This window comes from Ranitomeya variabilis, chromosome 1, assembly GCF_051348905.1.
Source record: "Ranitomeya variabilis isolate aRanVar5 chromosome 1, aRanVar5.hap1, whole genome shotgun sequence".
Classification (NCBI taxonomy): domain Eukaryota; kingdom Metazoa; phylum Chordata; class Amphibia; order Anura; family Dendrobatidae; genus Ranitomeya; species Ranitomeya variabilis.
The window spans coordinates 827,440,184-827,462,626 of NC_135232.1; the positions used below are offsets into that span (position 1 = coordinate 827,440,184).

General features: G+C 46.4%; 1 protein-coding gene across 1 annotated transcript in view; it reads left to right on the forward strand.

The window, feature by feature from the left end:
* LOC143786150 (rod cGMP-specific 3',5'-cyclic phosphodiesterase subunit beta-like) overlaps positions 1-22,443 on the forward strand; it is a 90,315-nt gene that overhangs the window by 8,137 nt on the left and 59,735 nt on the right. The window contains exons 2-4 of the mRNA XM_077275444.1: positions 11,218-11,370; positions 15,929-16,018; positions 16,287-16,427. Coding sequence (XP_077131559.1) covers positions 11,218-11,370; positions 15,929-16,018; positions 16,287-16,427 — 384 coding nt within the window. The remainder of the gene's footprint in view (positions 1-11,217; positions 11,371-15,928; positions 16,019-16,286; positions 16,428-22,443) is intronic.

Genomic DNA, 22,443 nt, shown 5'->3' on the forward strand with positions numbered 1-22,443 from the left:
CACAGTGGCACTTTGATCGCTACGACGGTACGATCCGTGACGTTCCAGCGATATCCATACGATATCGCTGTGTCTGACACGCAGCAGCGATCAGGGACCCCGCTGAGAATCGTATGTCATAGCAGATCGTTTGGAACTTTATTTCGTCGCTGGATCTCCCGCTGTCATCGCTGGATCGTTGTGTGTGACAGCGATCCAGCGATGCGATCGCACGTAACCAGGGTAAACATCGGGTTACTAAGCGCAGGGCCGCGCTTAGTTACCCAATGTTTACCCTGGTTACCAGCGTAAAAGTAAAAAAAAAAAACCCGTACATACTCACATTCCGGTGTCCTTCAGGTCCCTTGCCGTCTGCTTCCCACTCTGACTGACTGCCGGCCGTAAGGCAGTGGCACAGCACAGCAGTGACGTCACCGCTGTGCTCTGCTTTCACTTTACGGCGGCACTCAGTCAGTGCGGGAAGCAGACGGCAAGGGACCTGACGGACACCGGAATGTGAGTATGTACTGTTTTTTTTTTTTTACTTTTACGCTGGTAACCAGGGTAAACATCGGGTTACTAAGCGCGGCCCTGCGCTTAGTAACCCGATGTTTACCCTGGTTACCCGGGGCCTTCAGCATCGTTGGTCGCTGGAGAGCTGTCTGTGTGACAGCTCTCCAGCGACCACACAACGACTTTCCAACGATCACGGCCAGGTCGTATCGCTGGTCGTGATCGTTGGAAAGTTGCGGAGTGTGACGGTACCCTTAGACCTGCTTATCAGTACTCGGGGCATGGTTGGACTAGGAGGCACACCGCAGCTTGTTCTATAGTGATAATCTCCTGCTGATAAAACACTGATTGTATTAAAACAGGAGCACACAAGCTAGTAAGGGAGATCAGTGACCCTGCTCCTACCTCATGCTGCCCTCAGATTACAAAGCAAATACCTGTTAACTAGGGATGAGCAAACCCAAACACAGAGAGAGAATTAATATTTTCCAGATCAAAAGTTTGGGTCCACATTGTTTTCAATGAGGCTCGGGTTTTGGTTCAATTTTGGGTACAGTTCTGGAACCCAAACTGATCTTTGAAATAAAGTTTGGGTCCCCTACGAGAACCTGAACTTCCACAGGTCCTCTCATCCCTACTGCTAACAGACTCCCTTTACAGAATTGCTATGGATTTGTCTTGCTTTCTTTGGCTGCCTGCCATTCACTTTCTACTAGAAGGGTTGAGCGAAACGGATCGGACAAATTCAAAAATCGCCGACTTTCGGCAAAGTCGGGTTTCATGAAACCCGACCCAATCCTAGTATGGGATTGGCCATGAGGTCGCCGATCTGCGCGCAAAAGTCGTGCACGCCGGCCATCATCTTACTTCTGCCGGTCTGAGCATAGGGAGAGGTTGCTGCAGCTTCGTCAGAAGAAGGGACATAGTTAGGGAGGGAAGATTAACCCCCAAACTGCTTGTGCTGTAGCGATTTCCACTGTCCAACACCACCTTTTTTTTGCAGGGACAGTGGAGGCTATATCTTTGTGCATCAGCTCTGTAGCTTATTAGGCTGCCTTATAAGGCTCCCTGATAGCTGCATTGCTGTTTGCACGCTGCTGTGCAAACCAACTGCTTTTTTAAAATAAAAAATCCTGTTGCTCCTTTCTGCACAGTTATCTTGTTTATTTGTCCACACTTTTGTGTGCACCAGTCCTTTTTATTGCTGCCATACTTGTCCTGAGATCATTGTAGGGAGATTGAAATTGTACTACAGTCCTTGTACTTTTTCATATATCTTCCAGCCACTTTCTGCCACTTACATTGTGTTGTTTTATGCACAGGGCCTGAGTTTTGGTTCAGTCTCCCAACAAAAAAGGGAGATTTAAATTCTCAACAAGTTTATATACACCTTCTACCTTGTTTTACAGTACCATATAACAGTTGTTATTTTGGTTATATTTTTCCCAAAAATGAGGAAGTCTGGTGGAAGAGCCCGTGGGTGGGGGTTGCCAGCTGGTACTGATGGTGATGGTGGTGGTGGTGCATCTGGTGGTAGTGGTAAAAGCACAATAGCATCTAAGGCTGGAGGTGTTGAGCCAGCGTCATCGTCTGGCTACACAAGGCCTCGAAGGCTCCCATATCTGGGAGTAGGAAAACAACTTTTAAAGCGGAAGCAGCAGGAAAACGTTTTGGCTTTCCTTGCTGACTCAGCCTCTAGCTCTTTGAATTGGCAGAATATGCATTACAGGAGCTCGCTTGCCCTGCTGCTAGTGTGCTATCAGAAAGAGTCTTCAGTGCTGCTGGTTCAATACTGATCGAAAAAAGGACACGTCTGGCTACCCAGAATGTTGATGATCTAACCTTCATTAAAATGAACCAATCATGGATTTCAAATTATTTTGCCCCACCTTCCCCTGCTGACACGTAGCTTGCCTGAAAAATGTCTTGCTTTTGGCCTCCTCTTACTGACTTCTCCAATTCCTCCATTTTCAGCTGCTGAATGTCCACCATAGGCCATTTTTATACCTCCCTAAATGGGCTGACTCCCCCCACAGGGCCGTGTTCACCACCTGGCGCAAGCACCCGTGCGAGTGCTGTTTGCTTGGACAGGTGGGTGTGCCCACTCTTGGGCGACGACACTGGCACAGGCACAGGGTCCCCCATAGTACAATGAAGTGTCTGACGGTGGTGGTGCACAACCAACATCAGACACACTGTCATAATATGAGGGGCCCTGTGCCAGTACCGCCGCCCATGAGAGAGTGTTCCCTGCAGCTCGAACAGTGCTCTACCACTTGCAATACTTACCTCTCCCTGCTACACCACTGTGTAGTCTGTGCTGTTAAATCCTTCAATGGCACTGCCAATACAAATTTGTTGAAATGATAGATGATAGTTAAAATATACAGGGGCCCTGGCCTCCATTTAGACCAATTAATACTTTGCGCCTACTACCACTGTCTGCTACTCAGTAGAGGAGCCCACCCCTGTACCTAGCTATGCCACCTGTTTAATTATGAACAATTTTTTGGCAGACATTTAGCCCACTTTATTATTTGGGCCTACTAACTGTGTCTGCTGTTGTGAACCATAGTTCTTGGCTCCCGCAAACGCCGATCAACCTGGATGGCCAGAGCCATAGACTCATTCAGACTTGTAGGAATGGGAAAACCCACCATCACATTCTTAATGGCTTCAGAAAGGCCATTTCTGAAATTTGCGGCCAGAGCACACTCATTCCATTGAGTAAGCACGGACCATTTCCGAAATTTTTGGCAGTACACCTCAGCTTCATCCTGGCCCTGAGAGATAGCCAGCAATGCTTTTTCTGCCTGTATTTCAAGACTGGGCTCCTCATAAAGCAATCCGAGCACCAGAAAAAACGCATCAATATTTGCCAATGCCGGATCTCCTGGCGCCAATGAGAAAGCCCAATCCTGAGGGTCGCCACGCAAGAAGGAGATAACAATTTTAACTTGTTGAGCTGAGTCTCCAGACGAACGAGGTCTCAAAGATAGAAACAATTTACAATTATTCCTAAAATTCCCAAATTTAAATCGATCTCCAGAGAACAGCTCAGGAATAGGTATCTTAGGTTCTGACATAGGACTGCTAATAACAAAATCCTGAATGCCCTGCACACTTGCAGCAAGCTGATCCACACTAGTAATCAATAAATCAATAAATCAATAAATAACATTCATGTCTGCAGCAGAGCTTCAAGCCACTCAGAGATAAAGGGGAGGAAGAAAAAAACAAACAAAAAAAAAACCTCAGACTTCTTTTCTTATAGTCCCGCTTCAGCAATGCACTTTTTAGGCCTGGATTACTGTTATGATCCTAATGGCAGAGGATCTCAGGAGTACCAGCTAAGTCTGCAAACACAAAAAACCAGCTCATAGGGAAGTGGTAACTTGACTGACCGTATTCCTGATCCTAGCACAAACAACTAGCAGCAACCGGGGAACGTACCTACGTTGGTTCTAGACGTCTCGCGCCAGCCGGAGAACTAACTAACCCTTTCAGAGAAAATAAGACCTCTCTTGCCTCAAGAGAAAGGACCCCAAAGTAAAATACAAGCCCCCAACAAATAATAACGGTGAGGTAAGAAGAAATTACAAACGTAAGAATGAACTAGATTTAGCAAAGAGAGGCCCACTGACTAATAGCAGAAAATAGAAAGATGACTTATACGGTCAGCAAAAAACCCTACAAAATATCCACGCTGAATATCCAAGAACCCCCGCACCGACTAACGGTGTGGGGGGAGGATAACAGCCCCCCTTGAGCTTCCAGCAAAATCAGGAATCAAATTTTAAACAAAGCTGGAACAAAATAAGGGAAATTCAAATGCACAAAAATAAGAAAGCAGGACTTAGCTTATCTTGCAAAATCAGGAGACCAGGAGACAGGAGAAAACAGACAAGGTCTGATCACAACGAATCCAGGCACAATACAGAGTATCCAGGAAGTTTATATAGGCACACCCAGGCCAAACGAAGCAGGTGAGTGCCAACCTGGGGAAAGACACTCCAAGTGCCATACCGCTAATGACCACAAGAGGGAGCCAAGAACTATGGTTCACAACAGTACCCCCCCTTTAAGGAGGGGTCACCGAACCCTCACCAAGACCACTAGGGCGATCAGGATGAGCAGCGGGAAAGACACTCCAAGTGCCATACCGCTAATGACCACAAGAGGGAGCCAAGAACTATGGTTCACAACAGTACCCCCCCTTTAAGGAGGGGTCACCGAACCCTCACCAAGACCACCAGGGCGATCTTAATTTGCAGCCTAAGTTCATTTTGTCTGTGACTTTGATTTGCTCATTGTCTTCCTACCCTGTTATGGCATTTGTGGATTCAGGTGCTGCCCTGAGTCTTATGGATTTATCATTTGCCAAGCGCTGTGGTTTTGTCCTAGAGCCTTTAGAAAATCCTATTCCTCTTAGAGGAATTGATGCTATGCCATTGGCGGAGAATAAACCGCAGTATTGGACACAAGTGACCATGTGCATGTCTCCTGAACATCGGGAGGTGATTCGTTTTCTTGTTTTGCATAAAATGCAGGATTTGGTCGTTCTGGGTCTGCCATGGTTACAGACCCATAATCCAGTTTTGGATTGGAAGGCAATGTCCGTGTCAAGTTGGGGTTGTCAGGGAATTCATTGCGATTCCTCGTCGGTGTCTATTGCTTCTTCTACTCCTTCTGAAGTCCCTGAGTATTTGTTGGACTATCAGGATGTATTCAGTGAGTCCAGGTCCAGTGCCCTTCCTCCTCATAGGGACTGTGACTGCGCTATAGATTTGATTCCTGGTAGTAAATTTCCTAAGGGACGACTATTTAATCTGTCTGCACCTGAGCATGCCGCGATGCGTGCTTATATTAAGGAGCCTTTGGAGAAGGGACATATTCGTCCATCCTCTTCCCCTCTTGGTGCGGGATTCTTTTTTGTGGCCAAGAAAGACGGCTCTTTGAGACCGTGTATAGAATAAAATCACTGTCAAATTTCAGTATCCTTTGCCACTATTGTCGGACTTGTTTGCCCGGATTAAGGGTGCCAAGTGGTTCACCAAGATAGGTCTTCGCGGTGCGTACAACCTTGTGCGCATTAAGCAGGGAGATGAATGGAAAACTGCGTTCAATACGCCCGAAGGTCATTTTGAGTACTTGGTGATGCCTTTTGGGCTTTCTAATGCCCCCTCAGTGTTTCAGTCCTTTATGCATGACATTTTCCGGAAGTATCTGGATAAATTTATGATTGTTTATCTGGATGATATTCTGGTTTTCTCTGATGATTGGGATTCTCATGTAAAGCAGGTCAGGATGGTGTTTCAGGTTTTGCGTGATAATGCTTTGTTTGTGAAGGGCTCAAAGTGTCTCTTTGGAGTGCAGAAGGTTTCCTTTTTGGGTTTTATTTTCGCCCCTTCTACTGTGGAGATGGACCCAGTCAAGGTCCGAGCTATTCATGATTGGACTCAACCCACGTCCGTTAAGAGTCTTCAGAAGTTCTTGGGTTTTGCTAATTTCTACCGTCGTTTTATTGCTAATTTTTCTAGCATTGTAAAACCTTTGACGGATATGACCAAGAAAGGTTCTGATGTCGCTAATTGGGCTCCTGCGGCCGTGGAGGCTTTCCGGGAGCTGAAGCGCCGGTTTACTTCGGCGCCTGTTTTGTGCCAGCCTGATGTCTCACTTCCCTTTCAGGTTGAAGTAGACGCTTCTGAGATCGGTGCAGGGGCTGTTTTGTCGCAGAAAGGCTCTGGTTGCTCTGTGATGAGACCATGTGCTTTTTTTTCTAGGAATTTTCGCCTGCTGAGCGGAACTATGATGTTGGCAATCGGGAGTTGTTGGCTATGAAGTGGGCATTTGAGGAGTGGCGTCATTGGCTCGAGGGAGCTAAGCATCGTGTGGTGGTCTTGACTGATCATAAAAATCTGATGTACCTTGAGTCCGCTAAGCGCCTGAATCCTAGACAGGCTCGTTGGTCGTTGTTTTTCTCCCGTTTTGACTTTGTGGTCTCCTACCTGCCTGGTTCAAAGAATGTGAAGGCTGATGCTCTTTCTAGGAGTTTTGTGCCTGACTCTCCTGGAGTCGCAGAGCCAGTGGGTATTCTTAAAGAGGGAGTAATCTTGTCGGCCATTTCTCCTGATTTGCGACGTGTGTTGCAGAGATTTCAGGCTGGTAGACCTGACTCTTGCCCACCTGACAGACTGTTTGTTCCTGATAAATGGACCAGTAGAGTTATTTCCGAGGTTCATTCCTCAGTGTTGGCAGGGCATCCTGGGATTTTTGGTACCAGAGATTTGGTGGCTAGGTCCTTTTGGTGGCCGTCCCTGTCGCGGGAAGTGCGATCTTTTGTGCAGTCCTGTGGGATTTGTGCTCGGGCTAAGCCTTGCTGTTCTCGTGCCAGCGGGTTACTTTTGCCCTTGCCCGTCCCGAAGAGGCCTTGGACGCACATTTCCATGGATTTCATTTCAGATCTTCCGGTGTCTCAAGGAATGTCTGTCATCTGGGTGGTCTGTGATCGTTTTTCCAAGATGGTCCATTTGGTGCCCTTGCCTAAGTTGCCTTCCTCTTCCGATTTGGTTCCTTTGTTCTTTCAGAATGTGGTTCGTTTGCACGGCATTCCTGAGAATATCGTGTCTGACAGAGGATCCCAGTTTGTGTCCAGATTCTGGCGATCCTTTTGTGCTAGGATGGGCATCGATTTGTCATTTTCATCTGCCTTTCATCCTCAGACTAATGGCCAAACGGAGCGAACTAATCAGACGCTGGAGGCTTATTTGAGATGTTTTGTTTCTGCGGATCAGGATGATTGGGTGACTTTCTTGCCACTGGCTGAGTTTGCCCTTAATAATCGGGCAAGTTCCGCTACTTTGGTTTCGCCATTTTTCTGCAACTCTGGTTTTCATCCGCGGTTTTCCTCGGGTCATGTTGAACCTTCTGACTGTCCTGGGGTGGATTCCGTGGTGGATAGGTTGCAGCGGATTTGGAATCTTGTGGTGGACAACTTGAAGTTGTCACAGGAGAAGGCTCAGCGCTTTGCCAACCGCCGCCGCGGTGTGGGTCCCCGACTTCGTGTTGGGGATTTGGTTTGGTTGTCTTCTCGGTATGTCCCTCTGAAGGTTTCCTCTCCTAAGTTTAAGCCTCGCTTTATTGGTCCTTATAAAATTTTGGAAGTCCTTAATCCGGTGTCGTTTAGTTTGGATCTTCCGGTGTCGTTTGCCATTCACAATGTGTTCCATAGGTCTTTGTTACGGCGGTACGTGGTGCCTATGGTTCCTGCTGTTGAGCCTCCTGCTCCGGTGTTGGTTGAGGGCGAGTTGGAGTATGTGGTGGAGAAAATCTTGGACTCTCGTCTCTCTAGACGGAGGCTTCAGTATCTGGTCAAATGGAAGGGCTATGGTCAGGAGGACAATTCCTGGGTGGTCGCCTCTGATGTTCATGCGGCCGATTTGGTTCGTGCCTTTCACGCTGCTCATCCTGATCGCCCTGGTGGTCTTGGTGAGGGTTCGGTGACCCCTCCTTAAAGGGGGGGTACTGTTGTGAACCATAGTTCTTGGCTCCCTCTTGTGGTCATTAGCGGTATGGCACTTGGAGTGTCTTTCCCCAGGTTGGCACTCACCTGCTTTGTTTGGCCTGGGTGTGCCTATATAAACTTCCTGGATACTCTGTATTGTGCCTGGATTCGTTGTTATCAGACCTTGTCTGTTTTCTCCTGTCTCCTGGTCTCCTGATTTTGCAAGATAAGCTAAGTCCTGCTTTCTTATTTTTGTGCATTTGAATTTCCCTTATTTTGTTCCAGCTTTGTTTAAAATTTGATTCCTGATTTTGCTGGAAGCTCAAGGGGGGCTGTTATCCTCCCCCCACACCGTTAGTCGGTGCGGGGGTTCTTGGATATTCAGCGTGGATATTTTGTAGGGTTTTTTGCTGACCGTATAAGTCATCTTTCTATTTTCTGCTATTAGTCAGTGGGCCTCTCTTTGCTAAATCTAGTTCATTCTTACGTTTGTCATTTCTTCTTACCTCACCGTTATTATTTGTTGGGGGCTTGTATTTTAACTTTGGGGTCTTTTCTCTTGAGGCAAGAGAGGTCTTATTTTCTCTGAAAGGGTTAGTTAGTTCTCCGGCTGGCGCGAGACGTCTAGAACCAACGTAGGTACGTTCCCCGGCTACTGCTAGTTGTTTGTGCTAGGATCAGGTATACGGTCAGCCAAGTTACCACTTCCCTATGAGCTGGTTTTTTGTGTTTGCAGACTTAGCTGGTACTCCTGAGATCCTCTGCCATTAGGATCATAACAGACACTACCCGCATGGCAGGCAATTCGAGCCTTTTAACAGGTGTCCCTCTCTCGTGACAACTCTGGGCTCTAATCTGCTGCTGTGCCTTCAGGTGTCAGTGGTGGCCAGGAGAGCTGCAATTTCCTTCCCTCCAGTTTCTGCTGTGGGGCATACAGCTCCCACACAACCTCGGATGCTGGTGTCCAGTTTCTTGCGCTCAATCCTGGGAGGGAGCTCAATCACAGCTCCACTCCCAGTTCTCCTTTCCTCACATGCTTCCTCAGACTAGCTGTGACTGAGTAACTCCTCCTCCAGACCAGAATTTATAGGGAAGCCACCCTGAAACTGGGTCTAGAGCTCCCCCTTCTGGCCTGGAGTCAGCAAAGAGTTGTATGCTAGTGTTACCTGCTAAGGGGACTCCTTTTCATTTCCAGGCATGGCATCACCCTTCCCGGGAGGCAGGGAATACCACTGTGGCATCCGGATTCTGCCTGGGGTACCACATCCCCCCCCCTGTTAAATCCAGTACTCCCGGACTGGGAAAACCATAAACAAAACATAGGTTAAGACATACAAATTTTTTGAAATGCATTGCAACAGGTACCAAACTTTTCTTCCCTTTATGGGAGGTTACTTCACTTGAAAGTTGCATAACTATAAAAGTACAAAAAGTGCAAAACATAACATTTTAAACAAGTCTTTGAAGCAGGTTGTGAGATCCCACACTGGGGTGTCCTTCTCACTAACTGTTCTTTTTCCAAGGTAGGTCCTCTGGCCTGCATTCTCCTGGACTGCAGGCCAGCTGGATCTTCTCCATTGGGGACACTTGCATGGACTGGATGGTTTTGGTTAGTGCAGCCACACTTTTGTTCAGCACCTGGATCTGGAGACGTAGATTTGCAGCAGTGCGGGTGTCAAAGATGTTTTTCAGCCCAGCCAAGATTTGTTTGACAATCCCTTTATCAGTGTCCTGCCAGGACTTGACTTCCTTCTGGGCCGCACCAGTTAACTGACCAATGAGGATGTTGACTTTTTGCTCTTCAGACAGGGGGTACACTTTGAACAAGCTGCATAGTCTCTCCTTGAAATCGTTCAGGGTGTGTGACTCCCCTGACTATTGCGGTAACCAGGCTGCTCTCAGTATATACGGCATCAATAACGGCATTATGGGGACTGCGGCGGGTGCCAGATCTAGCTGAGCTCTGGAGGCTGTGGCTACTGGACTCTGCTGTACTATGGGGGCTGCGGCTGCATCCGCCACTGAATTTTGTGGCGCTGTGGGGGCTGCGGCTGCGTCCGCCGCTAACTCTCCACCTGAGCTGGACATGTTCCTCCCCCTTAGTTAACCTCAGCCAGGCCCGACATTCTGGTACCTTGTTCAGAGGCTGCTCTGCCAGCGGGCTGGAAGAACTCCTTCCAGGCTCCAAGGCGGGGCTTCCTGCTTTCCATCCACTCACAACAGAACACGCCAGAGCTTCACTTCACACTCTTTCTTCTGGGTACCGCCCACGACGGCACACCCCTTCTGCTTCCCACGCGCCATGTGGCGCTGTAATGGCAGCAAATTAACAGTTCAACACAATGTATGGCACACAGGACCCAATTTGCTGGGTCGGTCCATACTGTTCGTGACGCCAAAATGGAGCGCCTGCTAGGGCCGTGGGATACTCAGTACCGGGACGGTTCTTAAAAGGATATGTCACAGCAGCAGTGACCTGGTCTGTGGCCCTGGGCGTCCAATAAAAGGGGATGACTGGAAGTGGAAACAAAGTCTTTGGAGAAATTTAGTAGTGTTTGTGACACCACCTGTGGTACTCGGCCAGGGATGGCTGATGCTGCTTAAAGGGGTCCACTGGGGCTGATGATATTGCAGCAGGGCTGGAATAGCTCCCCACAGGAAGAGCTTAGTCCCCAGGACTCCCAGTGCAGTTGGGAAGGAATGATAGATGATGGAGTGCAGGAAATGATTGGATTTTTCATTGCTGTGCACTATGATGATATTAGGGGGTGCTTTTGGACCACTTTTTTCAGGCGGACATAGATGGCATGTTGAGTGAAATGTCTTTCCACTAAATCTTTCCTTTCTTTAGTATTAGCTAAAATAAATCACATAAAAACTGCACCAAACTGTGCTGTGTAAGGCTTAAAAGTCCCACGTATTTGATATATGTAGTCAGATGCCACTTGTTGGAAATTTTGTGACAAGATATTGTACATTAATAGTTATATTTCTTAGCAGAAGAAATGTCCCAAAGTTTTCTTTGTAACGCCCTGGCTTCCTGCAACATAATACTTGTTGGAAGTGCAGTGGTATCATCATGAACCAATACAAGGCGTGAGACTGATTGACTTATACCTTTACCTACTATTTATTACCAATCTGGGTAGAACAATGTAGCCGGTGTGGCCTTATTTATTTATTAATGCTGTAAATTATATGTGTCTTTCACTTCTACATAGAGTACATTGTACAGCAAATTTGCAGATGAGCTTACAGAATACAAAACAAAGAATATACTTGCTACACCGATTATGAATGGAAAAGATGTGGTGGCGGTTATTATGGCAGTCAACAAAACCGATGGTCCATTCTTTACTAAAAATGATGAAGATGTAAGTATGTTTTCATTGAAATGTATTCTACTTTCTGTGCTTCACCCAGGAAGGGTGACGCTAGTTACATTTGTAATATGTGATGTCCAGTGCTTTACCTGCCATATTGTCTGGATATTCTAGTGTTAGGTGGCTAATACTTAGTCCTTATTTCCTTAGTACAGCACGTCTTCAGCATTACTATCTGCTCCTCCTGGACTAACCATATATTTACTGGTCCTGTCAGCCCCAGGGATTTCCCACCCAGTCCCGCAGTGTACACAGGATCTGTTACCTTCCCTTCACGCGGTTCTATGTCCATCGTCCCCTGTATACCAGAGGATAATGCACTCTTTGTAGTGCCTGACCAAGCCTTGAGCTCTGGATGTTGCAAGAATATCCGCAAGGGATTCCAGTAAGACTTCCCACTGCACTGAATGATAGATGCTTGCCCACTACAACTTGAACTTGACCTTGATTACAGGACTTCCCTAATTGATCTGCTGTGAGGAAGTAGTCCCTTTATACTGGGGCTTGTCCCTTCCACTATGGGCTAGTCCTGAACCTTAACTTTGTCTGTCCCTATGTTTGGAGCTGACAGATATACGTTTACAAACACTATACATTGCATTCGTATATACTAAACATATTACATTTAGACTGCTTAGCAAAGTCTATCTTATCTTATGGTCACTATCTTATGTCCTAAAACCTAACCTATGTATTATATCATTTATCTTATACTTTACACTTCCTGTATTCCTACTGCACCTTATGCCTATTTCACTAACAATACTTCTTCCCCATGATACATTAACCAGGTTACACCTATAATGCTTATCACACTCTATACATTATTCGTTACAGAATATATCAAAAACACAATAGAACACAATAGTACGGTCCACCACTGTTACATATCAGTAAAAATCAGATGCTATACTGTGTCTCTGTATGGCATACAATTTCTTTTTGTACACCCATAGACTTGAATGGATGAGTGTCATAATTTATGGAAGAAACTAGTGCATGCTGCGATTTTTTTCCACACTTAGGTTTAGTCAGTTAAAGGATTTGGTCATTTGTACTGCCTCATTTAATAACATTTGGTCGAGTAATGTGAATGAGTCTTTTAACTGAATTATTGTGAGCGCAATAAAGGACTTCTTGGAAGAAAAATCCATTTACACCAGTTAATTAAGCCAGAGTCAATTTGTTAGCAGAGTGGTCAAGAACACAGAGAACAGATACAGTATATATCTGCATTATGATCTGGGTTACACTGATTGGGAAGAATCACTTATAATTAGGTATCCGAATGCACCTTCACAACTATTTTGTGCTGTGCCAATGCATTTAAATTTAAAGGGAACCTGTCACCCCAAAAATTGGGGGCTTATCTACAGCATTCTGTAATGCTGTAGATAAGCCCTCAATGTATCCTGAAAGATGAGAAAAAGAGGTTAGATTATACTCACCCAGGGGCGGTCCCGCTCCGATGGGCATCTCAGGTCCGCTCCGGCACCTCCTATCTTCATTCCATGACGTCCTCTTCTTGTCTTCATGCTGCGGCTCCGGCGCAGGCGTACTTTGTCTGCCCTGTTGAGGGCAGAGGAAAGTACTGTAGTGCGCAGGCGCTGGGCCTCTCTGACCTGTCCCGGCGCCTGCGCACTGCAGTACTTTGCTCTGCCCTCAACAGGGCAGACAAAGTACGCCTGCACCAGAGCCGCGGCAGGAAGACCAGAAGAGGACGTCATGGAATGAAGATGGGAGGCGCTGTACCAGACCTGAGACGCCCATCGGAGCGGGACCGCCCCTGGGTGAGTATAATCTAATGTCTTTTTCTCCTCTTTCAGGTAACATCGGCAGCTTATCTACAGCATTACAGAATGCTGTGCAGTGCCCCAGAGTCCTGGTTGTTGCAGTACTGTTGCTCCGCCACTAAGGGGGGCGATGGTACGTCTGATGGCACTGAAGGAGTTCACCTGACCAGGTATCACAGACACCAATACACTTCACAGTCTGGCCTCCAGGGGCCAAAAACTGGGGGTTAGATAGGAAGTTAGACAGAAGCTGACTGGGTTGGAACCAGGCAACATCCTGTGGCAGAGGTACTGGCTCCAAGCCTTACTTCAAACCAACGGCAGGACAGTCAGTTATAGGCGGGCTGTCTCACCTAAAATCACCTAAGCAGACATAGGGGGCAACAGTGGGAGAGGGGTGACTCTAGGGTCCCGGAAGAACTCCAGGCCTACCCGTCATACGGGTGCGTCCTAGCCATATCATCTGGGGGACGGAGAAGAATATCAGAATCAGTTGTGAGGGAACATCAGAAACAGACACAACAGTTGTGAGGACTATTCCGTGGTGCTCAGCAAGGAAGGACTACAACACACAAGCGCTAGAAGGAAGGCACAGATTTCCACCTGCAAAGGGAACTCTGGAGGTGCCATCGGACCGGCCGGTCTCAGACAGCCCTGTTAACCATACTCTGGACTGAGGATCCTGAAGCCTTCAGTAAAGAGGTAAAGAGACTGCAACCCTGTGTCCTCGTTATTCATCACACCCTGCACCACACATCATCACTCTCCACTTTTACTGGACGCCCTTTAGCAGGGTCACGGACCGGGTCTAGCCACCGTGACAATCCCAGAACCGAGACAGAGAGGCCCGGTACCGGGTACCCCTCGGCCCTGCGACAGTGGGGGCACTCCAGCTGTAGATAAGCCCCTGATGACGGTGAGCTTACCTCACCATCGATTTTGGGGGTGACAGGTTCCCTTTAAAAAGAAATCATTTTTAGGGCTAGTTCACACGTTATGTTTATGCACAGTTTTGCCTCTGAAAAAAAAGCAGTGTTTTATAGTACCAGCAAAGTGAATGAGATTTCTGAAATCTATATATGGAGTACGACAACCACATTCACATTCGTTATGTTATACTTTAGCAATGCCATACTGAGATCTTTGGCTGGCCAATAATGGACTAGTGGATAAAACTCTCTGTGTAACCTCAGTTTTAGGGCTTGCCCACATGAGCGTATAAATCGCAAAAGTGCAATGAGAAAAAGGGTGTTGCTCTCTGACCAGTGTTATTCAATGAGCCAGTGCAGATCTGCATATTATTAATAAGCTGTATTTTGTATGAAAAAAAAAGTTTGGACCATGCTGTGATTTCAGTCCAAAATCGGACAGCGCAAAAAAAAATCTGATGCCATAAAGACCATCAGTAGAGCATGCGATTTTTACAGATACGGTACTTTAAAATTTTTAGTCCCATTCCCCACATAACTGGAAAAAGCAGTTGATGGTGGTGGGTATGTTCTGCCTGCACCTGTGTGAAGTGTTCACATTGTGTCAGGTCACAAGGAACTAAGGGCTCCTTCTCACTTGCGAGAAATACGTCCGAGTCTCTCAGGTTAAAACCCTGCTCTGGCACCGGCACTCCAGAGCGGAGCGTGCGGCTCCATGTATTGCTGTGCGGCCGCACGCTCCACCCTGGAGTGCCGGTGCCAGAGCAGGGTTTTAACCTGAGAGACTCGGACGTATTTCTCACAAGTGAGAAGGAGCCCTAAAAGATATTGGGCTGCCCAGAGCTGTGATACTGATGAGGCAGAGGCCACTCTCAGACATCAGATGGAAGGTGTATAGGACTCAGGGATGCGTTCACTGATGAGCAGAGCACTGAATACTTCTTTATTCTGATCTTTATTATCTTGGTGTCTGCGTATTCATAGTAACGTAGAGACAGAGATGACAATGAGTATAAAAGATATATTGAGTGCTCTCCAGAAGGATGCACTAATATGCCCTCCATGTGCATGAGAACTCCTCCTCCTCTTTCCCTGCTAGCTACTAAAGATATGTGAATCTAAATTTGCAATTTTCACAGACTTTTTCAGAAAACTTAATTTGCAAGTACTGCAAAGCCATCAATTGCCCTGAAAAGACAAGAATAACACTCAGAGGTCTCCTAGGACTTTATTTAACCCCTTTCAAACACAGCCTTAGTACTGTCAAAGTGACCTCAACAGATATGGCTATGTGTAAATGGATGGTAAACGTTCTTCACCGGTGTTCAGTCACACACACTATTCTCTACAGTTTCTACATTCATTTATGTCTCTATCTTCCTATCTCTATAACTAAGCTATGATCTGTGATGTCCTCTCACTATCCAGATTCATTACAAAATGGCTGCTGCTTTCCCTGTTTCTGCTTTTATACAGGCTTTGATAGTCCTTGCTGATTGGCTGTGCTATACCTTGTGATGTTATAGCTGCTAAGTATTATGGGGAAAACCTGCCTGGCTGTACCCGAGGTCATGTGAGCCTTCTACAGCTTAAGCAATGTTCTGCATTTTGTAAAATAGCAGCTGTCATTTTTAGGGATTCACGACGAGAGAATCTCAGATTGTTTGAATTCACGGGGTCCAGCAAATTTTCAAAATTTGATACAAATTACAATTGCATGAAATAGATTAGGTCATTTCTACCAGCTACAACTTTGATTAGAAGTAAAATGTGCGTACAATTTGCTCTATGGAGATACTCACTTCTTCTTTATTCATATACTTCCAGGTATTTTTGAAATATTTAAATTTTGCCTCATTAAATCTGAAAATTTATCACTTGAGCTATCTACATAATTGTGAAACACGACGAGGACAGGTAAAGAGGCTGCACAACTAAATGTTTAGAAACAAAGAAAATATATCATTATCTATCTATCTACCTCATATCTATCTATCTACAGATCTATCCATCTATCCCAAATCTATCCCATATCTATCCCATATCTATCTATCTACCTCATATCTATCAATCTACAAGTATCCTTCCGTCCATCTGTCTGTCATATCTATCTATCTATCCAGAAGCCTTACTGCACAAATGTGAAGTAATTCCACTCTATGCAATTTATTTCCATATTGTCCAGGTACTGCTGTGGTCAGCGAACAAGGTGTTCGAAGAGCTCACAGATATTGAGAGACAATTCCACAAGGCCTTCTATACCGTTAGAGCATACCTAAACTGTGACAGATATTCAGTTGGCCTTTTGGATATGACAAAAGAAAAGGTATTGTATTAGTGACAAACATTTAGTTGTAATTCTTTCCCCGATTTTAGTATTTCATTTACATGTGTTCACAGGACGTCTTTTATAGATCACTTGCCACCACTCCTGACATGTCTCTCTTAGTATTTTGATAAATAAGTGCAGCGCCCCAGAGTCCTGGTCGTTGCAGTACTGTGGCTCCGCCGCTAAGGGGAGCTATGGTACGTCTGATGGCACTGAAGGAGTTCATCTGAGCAGGTATCACAGACACCAATACATTTCACCGCCGGGCCTCCAGGGGGAGCTAAGGGTTCTATTTACTAGGCCACTCTCCACACACTGGTAAAACTGGGGGTCAGGCAGGAAGTTAGGGAGAAAGCTGACTGGGTTGGAGCCAGGCAACACCTGGTGGCAGAGGGTGTTGCAGGGGAAGATTCGGTAGGGTCTCTGTCAGGGGTGGGATCCTGACAGAGGCTTGGCAAACTGAGAGAACGTAACGGGACCGTGCCTGCTCAGTATAGCGGCGGTGCCCAAGGAAGGACTAGAAGCGAGATAGATTGTGCTGAGTGAGAAACGAGATCAAAGCAACAAGGAGAATCCCAGTAGGGGTCATGCTGTAAGATCGAGGCAACATCCTACTGAGGCGCAAACAACCGGTGGCCGGAACGCCGAAGGAAGTATTTCTATATACAGCTTCAGGCAATACTTCGAACCACCACCATCACTATCATCATCCATCATATCTATTACTGACTGTGCACCCCTCGGCAGGGTCACGGATCGGGCCTAGCCACCGTGACAACCCCAGAGCAGAGACTCAGAGGCCCGGTACCGGGTACCCCTCGGCCCTGCGGCAGTGGGGGCGCTACATAACCACAGCACTTATGGTTGCACTTAAAGTGAATTTATTATGTAGAATGAGAGTCACATCTCACTTAAATAATTATGTAAAAGTAACACAGAATACTTGAACAATGTTTAGATCCTACAGGTCCCTGATCTTGTATACATTGGTATTTTGCAATACAAGGAAAAAGTATCAAAGAGGTGAATAAAATTCCATATAAAATAAACATTTTTCTACAGTTATAAGCACAACATAAATGTCACATGAACAATACCAAGGTCAGCAACACAAACCAACAGTTCAGTAAGGCCTCTTTCACAGGTCAGTATGTCCAGTACGTGTGGTGACAGTTTTCACACGTACTGGAGATACTTACACACATAGACCCAACATGTAGACCATGTGTCTGTGGGCAAAACACGCTGACATTTCAGTTTTCTACCAGCAGCACGAGCCACAAAACGTCCCACACACGTGCCTACTGATGACACACGGATTACAGTGTGACACGTAAGGGCACATGGGATTCAGTGGTACGGTTTGCGCTGTTCTCCAGCGCTGGATGCAGAAGACAGCTCACATCATTGCCCCTTGTTCTGCCTGCAATCAGCACGAGAAGGGGACAATGTTGAGCGTTATATTCAACTAATAACAGCAAGACAGCTGGCGGCTGATGGGAGTATTCATTGTTATGATCCTGGTGGTAAGGATAACCGATCTGACCTGATAAGTAACCAGAATATTGGACTAGCTCTGGGGATGTGGGAACTATACTGACCGCAACCCTGATCCTATCCACACACACTAAAGGCAGCTGTGGAGCGTTTCCTAAAAACCTAGACGCCTCTTCACAGCATGAGAAACTAGCTACCCCTAGAGAGAAAGCAAGCCTCACTTGCCTCAGAGAAAACCCCAAAGTTTAGACAGCCCCCCACAAATAATAACGGTGAGTGAAGGGGAAAACACAAACGTAGAAATGAAACAGGTTTTAGCAAATGAGGCCCGCTAATACTAAATAGTCAGAAGATAGCAAGGGATCTGTGCGGTCAGTACAAAAGCTATCAAAAATATCCACGCAGAGAATACAAGAACCCCCACACCGACTCACGATGTGAGGGGCGCACTCTGCACCCCAGAGCTTCCAGCAAGCAAGAAAATCACATATAAGCAAGCTGGACTGAACTCATCATATAGTGAGAAACATGTTCAAGGAAACAATGATCAAACATGAACAAGCAAAACTTAGCTTCTCCAGGAAGAGACAGGTCACAAGGGAAGTCCAAGAGAGATCAAACCAGGACTGAATACAACGACAGCTGGCAAAAAGTAAAGGTCCAGGTGGAGTTAAATAGGAGCCAGAGTGGCAGAAAACCAGGCAGCTGGAACCCAGATACAGACCAGCCGTAAGCTAAAGGCCACCAGAGGGAGCCCAAGAACAGAACTCACAAAGTACCACTCATGACCACAGGAGGGAGCCCGGAAACGGAATTCACAACAGTACCCCCCCTTGAGGAGGGGTCACCGAACCCTCACCAGAGCCCCCAGGGCAATCAGGACGAGCCAAATGAAAGGCACGAACCAAATCGGCCGCATGGACATCAGAGGCGACAACCCAGGAATTATTCTCCTGACCATAGCCCTTCCACTTAACCAAATACTGAAGCTTCCGTCTCGAAATACGAGAATCCAAGATCTTCTATACCACATACTCCAATTCTCTCTTGACCAACACCGGAGCAGGAGGATCAACAGAAGGAACCACAGGCACCACATACCTCCGCAATAATGACCGATGGAACACATTATGAATAGCAAACGATGCTGGGAGGTCCAAACGAAACAACACAGGGTTGAGGATCTCCAAAATCTTATAAGGACCAATGAAACGAGGCTTGAACTTAGGAGAGGAAACCTTCATAGGAACATAACGAGAAGACAACCATACCAAATCCCCCACACGAAGTCGGGGACCCACACAGCGACGGCGGTTAGCAAAGCGCTGAGCCTTCTCTTGTGACAACGTCAAATTGTCCACTACGTGGTTCCAGATCTGCTGCAACCTATCCACCACAGAATCCACCCCAGGACAGTCAGAAGGTTCAACCTGACCCAAGGAAAAACGAGGATGAAAACCAGAATTACAAAAAAACGGCGAAACCAAAGTAGCAGAACTAGCCCGATTATTAAGGGCGAAATCCAGAAACAAAACATCTCAGATAAGTTTCCAAGGTCTGATTAGTTCGTTCGGTTTGGCCATTCGTCTGAGGATGGAAGGCCGACGAAAAAGACAAATCAATGCCCATCTTAGCACAAAAGGACCGCCAAAATCTGGACACGAACTGGGATCCTCTGTCAGACACAATGTTCTCCGGAATACCATGCAAACGAACCACATTCTGAAAAAACAGTGGAACCAAATCGGAGGAGGAAGGCAGCTTAGGCAAGGGCACCAAATGGACCATTTTAGAAAAACGATCACAAACCACCCAGATGACAGACATCCTCTGAGAGACTGGAAGATCCGAAATAAAATCCATGGAAATATGCACCCAGGGCCTCTTCGGGACAGGCAAAGGCAAAAGCAATCCACTGGCACGAGAACAGCAAGGCTTGGCCCGAGCACAAATCCCACAGGACTGCACAAAGGAATGCACATCCCGCGACAAGGAAGGCCACCAAAAGGACCTAGCCACCAAATCCCTGGTACCAAAAATCCCCGGATGACCCGCCAACACTGAAGAATGAACCTCGGAAATAACTCTACTGGTCCATCTATCCGGGACAAACAGTCTCTCCGGTGGACAACGGTCAGGTCTATTACCCTGAAACTCCTGCAGCACCCGTCGCAAATCAGGGGTGTTAGAGACGAGATTTTCTCTCTAATGGAAACCAACCTCAGGTATTGTTCGATAGGTACCTATAGTATGGAGAAATAAATCAGAGAGACAGACAACTGTATGTCTTTGAGAGATAATTCTACTTTATTGCTGCCCCAGCCTTCTTTTATAACCCAAAAGTCACAAGGGGTATAGGTTACAAATATTTGGCAGAAAACACACTTTCCTTGACGACCTGTCACCGATTCCCAAGATAGAATGCGGGAATGTTCTTCACATATTTCTTGTCAACAAGGGATTTAGCCAAAATATGCTGATTACCTTGAAAATAAGGGTGAACCAGATGTACTTCCTTGAAAGGATATCAACTCCCAACCTATTAATGTTCCTCCCAGAATAACTGACCTTTTCCCAGAAGGAATGTAGGGGAACAGGACTATAGGAGACTTAGATGATAATACTGACCCTTCACATATAAAGTATATTTTATTTATTCCAAGTTAACCATTTCTTTCACAGGGGAGATGGCAGACAAGATCACCCCCTCTCTGAGGATACCAGCTGGCTCAGAAACACCCGGAGAGTCAGGCACAAAACTCCTAGAAAGGGCATCAGCCTTCACGTTCTTAGAACCCGGAAGGTATGAAACCAAGAAATCAAAACGAGAGAAAAACAGTGACCATCGAGCCTGTCTAGGATTTAATCGCTTGGCAGACTCGAGATAAGTCAAATTCTTGTGATCCGTCAAGACCACCACACGATGTTTGGCTCCCTCAAGCCAATGTCGCCACTCCTCAAATGCCCACTTCATTGCCAACAACTCCCGATTACCAACATCATAATTCCGCTCGGCAGGCGAAAACTTTCTTGAAAAGAAAGCACATGGCCTCATCACAGAGCCATCAGAGCTTCTCTGCGACAATCTCAGAAGCATCAACCTCGACCTGGAAAGGAAGAGAGACATCCGGCTGACGCAAGACAGGAGCCGAAGAAAACCGACGTTTCAGCTCCTGAAAGGCCTCCTCGGCCGCAGGGGACCAATTCGTCACATCAGAACCCTTTTTGGTCAAATCCGTCAAAGGCTTAACCACACTAGAAAAATTTGTGATGAAGCGATGGTAAAAATTAGCAAAGCCCAGGAACTTCTGAAGACTCTTCACTGATGTAGGTTGAGTCCAGTCATAAATAGCCTGGACCTTGACTGGATCCATCTCAATAGTAGAAGGAGAAAAAATAAAGCCCAAAAAGGAAACCTTCTGGACTCCGAAGAGACATTTAGAGCCCTTCACAAACAAGGCATTGGCACGCAGGACCTGAAATACCATCCTGACCTGCTTCACATGAGATTCCCAATCATCAGAAAAGACCAAAATATCATCCAGGTACACAATCATAAACCTATCCAGATACTCTCGGAAGATATCGTGCATGAAGGACTGGAACACGGAAGGGGCAATAGAAAGCCCAAAAGGCATCACCAAGTACTCAAAATGGCCTTCAGGCGTATTAAATGCTGTTTTCCATTCATCGCCCTGCTTTATACGCACAAGATCATAAGCTCCTCGAAGATGTATCTTGGTGAACCACTTAGCTCCCCTAATCCGAGCAAACAGATTGGACAGCAGTGGCAAAGGATACTGAAATTTGACCGTGATTTTTTTCAGAAGGTGATAATCTATACAGGGTCTCAGAGAACCATCCTTCTTGGCCACAAAAAAGAACCCCGCACCCAAAGTGGACGAGGACGGGCGAATATGTCCTTTCTCCAAAGACTCCTTAATATAACTCCGCATAGCGGCATGTTCTGGTACAGATAAATTAAAAAGTCGTCCCTTAGGGAACTTACTACCAGGAATCAAATTTATAGCACAATCACAATCCCTATGCGGAGGTAGGGCACTGGATTTGGGCTCATCAAATACATCCTGGTAGTCCGACAAAAATTCAGGGACTTCAGACGGAGTAGAAGAAGCTATTGACACCAAAGGAGCATCGCCATGAATTCCCTGGCAACCCCAACTTGACACAGACATTGCTTTCCAATCCAGGACTGGATTATGAGCCTGCAACCATGGCAGACCCCACACGACAACGTCATGCAAATTATGTAGCACAAGAAAGCGAATCACCTCCTGATGTACAGGAGTCATGCACATGGTCACTTGAGTCCAGTACTGAGGTTTATTCTTGGCCAATGGTGTAGCATCAATTCCCTTTAGTGGAATAGGGAACTGCAAAGGCTCCAAGACAAAACCACAGCGCCTGGCAAATGACAAATCCATCAAATTCAGGGCAGCACCTGAATCCACAAAAGCCATAGCCGAATAGGATGACAGAGAGCAAATCAAAGTAA